Source organism: Diadema antillarum, unplaced genomic scaffold (assembly GCF_040938485.1).
Source record: "Diadema antillarum isolate AM-2024a unplaced genomic scaffold, OU_Dant_1.0 seq00001259_RagTag, whole genome shotgun sequence".
NCBI classification, from domain to species: Eukaryota; Metazoa; Echinodermata; class Echinoidea; order Diadematoida; family Diadematidae; genus Diadema; species Diadema antillarum.
The window spans coordinates 21,811-25,597 of NW_027272042.1; the positions used below are offsets into that span (position 1 = coordinate 21,811).

A 3,787-nucleotide genomic window follows, 5' to 3' on the forward strand; every position below is an offset into this window, starting at 1 on the left:
AATATGAGTATGCACCACTGTTTCTATATTTCTTTTTTCAGGAATAACTCCTAGCAGCAACACATTAGTTTTATCACAGTTCCAGCACTCTTAGCACCTGATTGAAAGATGTCACCAGACAGACTGGCTGCATATCTTGCCTGGTTCCTGGCATGCCTCTTGACTTTTGTCATAGAGACATCAACAGATAACTCGACCCAGTGGCCGAAGGGACACCTCGAGGTTCTTGGAAGGCACAGACCTTCGGATGGCCACATAGAAATCCTTGATGCTCTCCCAACTCCGGAGGAATTCTGGGAAAAGTATGCCAAGAACGGAGTGCCCGTTCTCTTTCGGGGGATGTCCGACAACTTCGCAGCGAGACATAAATGGACGGATGAGTACCTCTCAAGCAATTACGGCAACCTTCGCGTGAAGATAGAGGCAAAGGCAGAGAAGGAGTATTACCCGGAAGGAGACAAGGGAGTTGGACAGGACACGCTCCAGCACTTCCTGGATACCTACCAATCCCGCAACGCCTACGTCGTCTCCCAGCTGCCCGACCCGATGTCCACGGAGGTGTCGGTGCCACCGTTCATGACGTGCGGCACGTTCAGCCAGCGCCTCCTTGAGGCTAACCTGTGGTTCAGCAGCGGCGGAACGAAGAGCCTCCTGCACCGCGACGCCGACAACGCCATCAATTGCCTCCTCTTCGGCACCAAGGACTGGATCTTTATCCATCCTGACCACGAGGACAAGATACCCATTGCCAAGGAGGCCGCCGAGGGCTACGGAGGTTTCGCTCTCCTGAACCCAGACAGCGTGGACCTGCTGACCTTTCCCAAGTTTGCTGACATTCCATGGACGCATGGCAATGTGACAGCCGGTGACTGCATCTTCCTACCTCAAGGTAACCTCCAGTTTCCATGGTAACATTGCTTCTCAGATACTCATGGCATGTGGAGAATCAACTTGTTTCCATCTAAGGAGTAGAATTTGGGGGCAGAAGATGTAGGTGTTGGAGACTGAAGAAATGGTAAAGCGTAGACACCTGAGAATGAAAAGTGTGGAAGAGACTGGTAGAAATCAGGCAGCTATGAAAACAGTTTTGAATCATTGATCCTATCATATCAACATGATATTGCCCCTTGATAAGACACTCTAAATGAAAAAAGAGACAATGTTGAACAGCATACCAGAGACAAAGATCTTACTTTGTGACAAGTTACATTTAATCTTTTGCAAAGTTAATTCTAGTTCTTGTGAGGTTTATAAACAGAGTCACCTATGAAGTCCGAGGGTGAAAGTACAATTATGCGATGATAATATAAGTGATGTCTGTGTGTTATGTGGAAGTCATTTTGAATCTGTCACTATCTATAGCCTTATGATATTTATGTTTCGCAGGTTACTGGCACCAAGTCCGGTCTTACGGCTCTCGCAATATGGCCGTATCTCTCCTATTCTCGCGGCTTAGGGAGGTGGATCTGTCAGACTGTGAGGGCACTAGTCTCTCCTACAAGCCGCTCAGTGAAATGGAAATGGTCTTCACGTACGATGGCTACGGCGAACAGACCATGGGGGACACAGACCCCTTTGAGCTGAAGTGAGTGCAGACATTCCTATTCAGTGTGATTTGATTCTTTTGGTGTCAAATTATTATCGAACTATTGATCAGTGTAATGACAATCAGCTAAAGGGAGGTATGGCAGCGAGAAGTTCAGTTTGTGGAGAATATACAGTATCAGTGCAATGCAGTTTTCGACAGAAAATCACATATACAGTCAAACCTGTCTATAGCGGCCACCCAAGGGAAACGAAAAAAGTGGCCGTTATAGACAGGTGGCCGCTATAGACTGGTAATCCAACTTAATGTGCATTGAATATACATGTACATATATCATCGTTGGATACGTCGATAAGTATTTAATGTACTATGCGTAAGTATACACACGTGTATTTCATGCATTGAACAATGCCGGTGTTTATGAAATTGTTGCACAGTAGCATGTGTACAGTCGTGAAGAAAGCTTTACACTAGTGCATCATTATGACTGAATAAGTGATGAATGCAGCAGTGGCGATCACTGAACGTTGCCCATGAATGTCTGGCACGGCCACAAATCAGAAAAACACGCTGAATTACCGGCTCTGTGGCCGCTATAGACAGGTTAAAATCTACCGCGGGAAACAAAATTTGTTGCCGCTGGCCGCGTTAGACAGGTGGCCGCTATACACAGGGTCTTTAACAGGGCTTTTCTCTCGGGGGGATTTTTCAGTGGCCGCTGTCGACAGGTGGCTGCTATAGACAGGTGGCCGCTAAGGCAGGTTTGACTGTATAAACGTATTTTTGATGTTAAAGATGACAACATTTACCGTAATTCATCTGATTCGGGTTTTCCAAATTTGTTAGTAAGGCTCTCTAGGACGTCCATTTGGCCTCTGTGGACGCTCACTATATGCCACAAACATCTTTACAAAGGTGTTGCGGATGAAAATTTTTATAAAGTTTAATGTCTGATCCAGTTTCCCATGTCTAATAAAACATGCAATAGCTATTAAAGAATATGTGTTTGAACACCAATCACAACTACACACATGTGATTTCCAGACCATCAGCCTTATGTGATAGTTTGTCGTTTTTTATTATGATCACATTCTTTTTCTGAGATGTCGATCACTCCTATCTCAGTTAATCACTGTTAATCTACATGTATTTGTATGATCACAAAAGTATCAACAAGACAATTTCTCCTAGAAGCTGGTCTTATAAATTTGCGTTTTACCCTCTAACCTTGGTGTGATGTGATTTAATTCCCAGTGATACGATCAAGGAATGGTGTCGTGGGGCTGAAAATGGCATGATGGATATTGACGCCATCTTTGAATTTCTCATGAAGGTAAAGTTCTCCTAGCCTGGGTGATACTAGTCAATCTCTCTCTTTTCTTTGTTGTAGCACACTGTTATTGTAGTGGATAGTGGTCTGAAGTGTATAATAGCAGGTGAAAACATGTGAAACCCAAATATTCTCCAACAAAGAGAAAATTGGTGCACACAGACATGTTATCAAGTATTAACCCATTGAGGACGAGTTCCAAGAATACTTGGGCAGGTGTCTATGGGAAATGCATGTTGTAGCAAAATCAGACCGTCCTCAACATGTTAAAGTCAATTCTGAAATCCCTCCTGGTTCTGGCTGAGCGCTTTCTTCTCTGTTATTGGTGCAGATGACTGGAAACTTTAAAGTGTTAATGAATAGAGATTACCTAATCTCCCTAAGCCCTATTGTGTTACCATAGCCACCCTGTTGGACTGGGGAGCATAGCTATGCCTGAAAGAGCTTGCTAACTTTACCACTAATAGGTTTCAAATAAAGACAGAATAAACTGACCAGAAAGAATATGAATTATTAGTGGAAAAATGAGCAAAGAAAATGGGATTCCATCGGGATTCGAACCCGAGACCTCCGGATTGCTAGCCCGGTGCTCAAACGACTGAGCTATAGAAAGCCCTAGTTCAGTGTTCGTCCCAGAAACCCTTAATTTTTAGTGCTCGGATGGTCAGAAGCTATAGCAGTGTGTGTGTGTGTGTCACAAATTTTCGCGAATTGGAGCCGACAGCCTTTTTCGTGGCATGAAATTTTCGCGAATTTCAACTGGCATTCAATGCATGCAGTGTAGACAAAAGCTTTCGTGTGCATTTTAATTTCGCGAATTTTGGCGCTCGCAAAATTCACGAAATTAAAATGCACACGAAAATTCATCGTTTTACAGTATGCAATGTATGCGCATGATCAGCTGATCAACA

The 3,787-nt window shown here is 44.0% G+C and overlaps 1 protein-coding gene across 1 annotated transcript; it reads left to right on the forward strand.

The window, feature by feature from the left end:
• The first annotated feature begins 279 nt into the window (after positions 1-279).
• On the forward strand, positions 280-1,589 carry LOC139745364 (bifunctional peptidase and arginyl-hydroxylase JMJD5-like). Its single transcript, XM_071655757.1, has 2 exons — positions 280-889; positions 1,387-1,589. Exons 1-2 carry the CDS (start codon positions 340-342, stop codon positions 1,587-1,589), a joined length of 753 nt encoding a protein of 250 aa, XP_071511858.1. The 5' UTR covers positions 280-339.
• Positions 1,590-3,787: the final 2,198 nt, after the last annotated feature.

Bases quoted from the DNA above. Each gene is read 5' to 3' on its own strand.
- LOC139745364 (XM_071655757.1), top strand. From the start codon at position 340: ATGTCCGACAACTTCGCAGCGAGACATAAATGGACGGATGAGTACCTC. The intron at 890-1,386 runs GTAACCTCCAGT...TATGTTTCGCAG, and splicing joins CTGCATCTTCCTACCTCAAG to GTTACTGGCACCAAGTCCGG.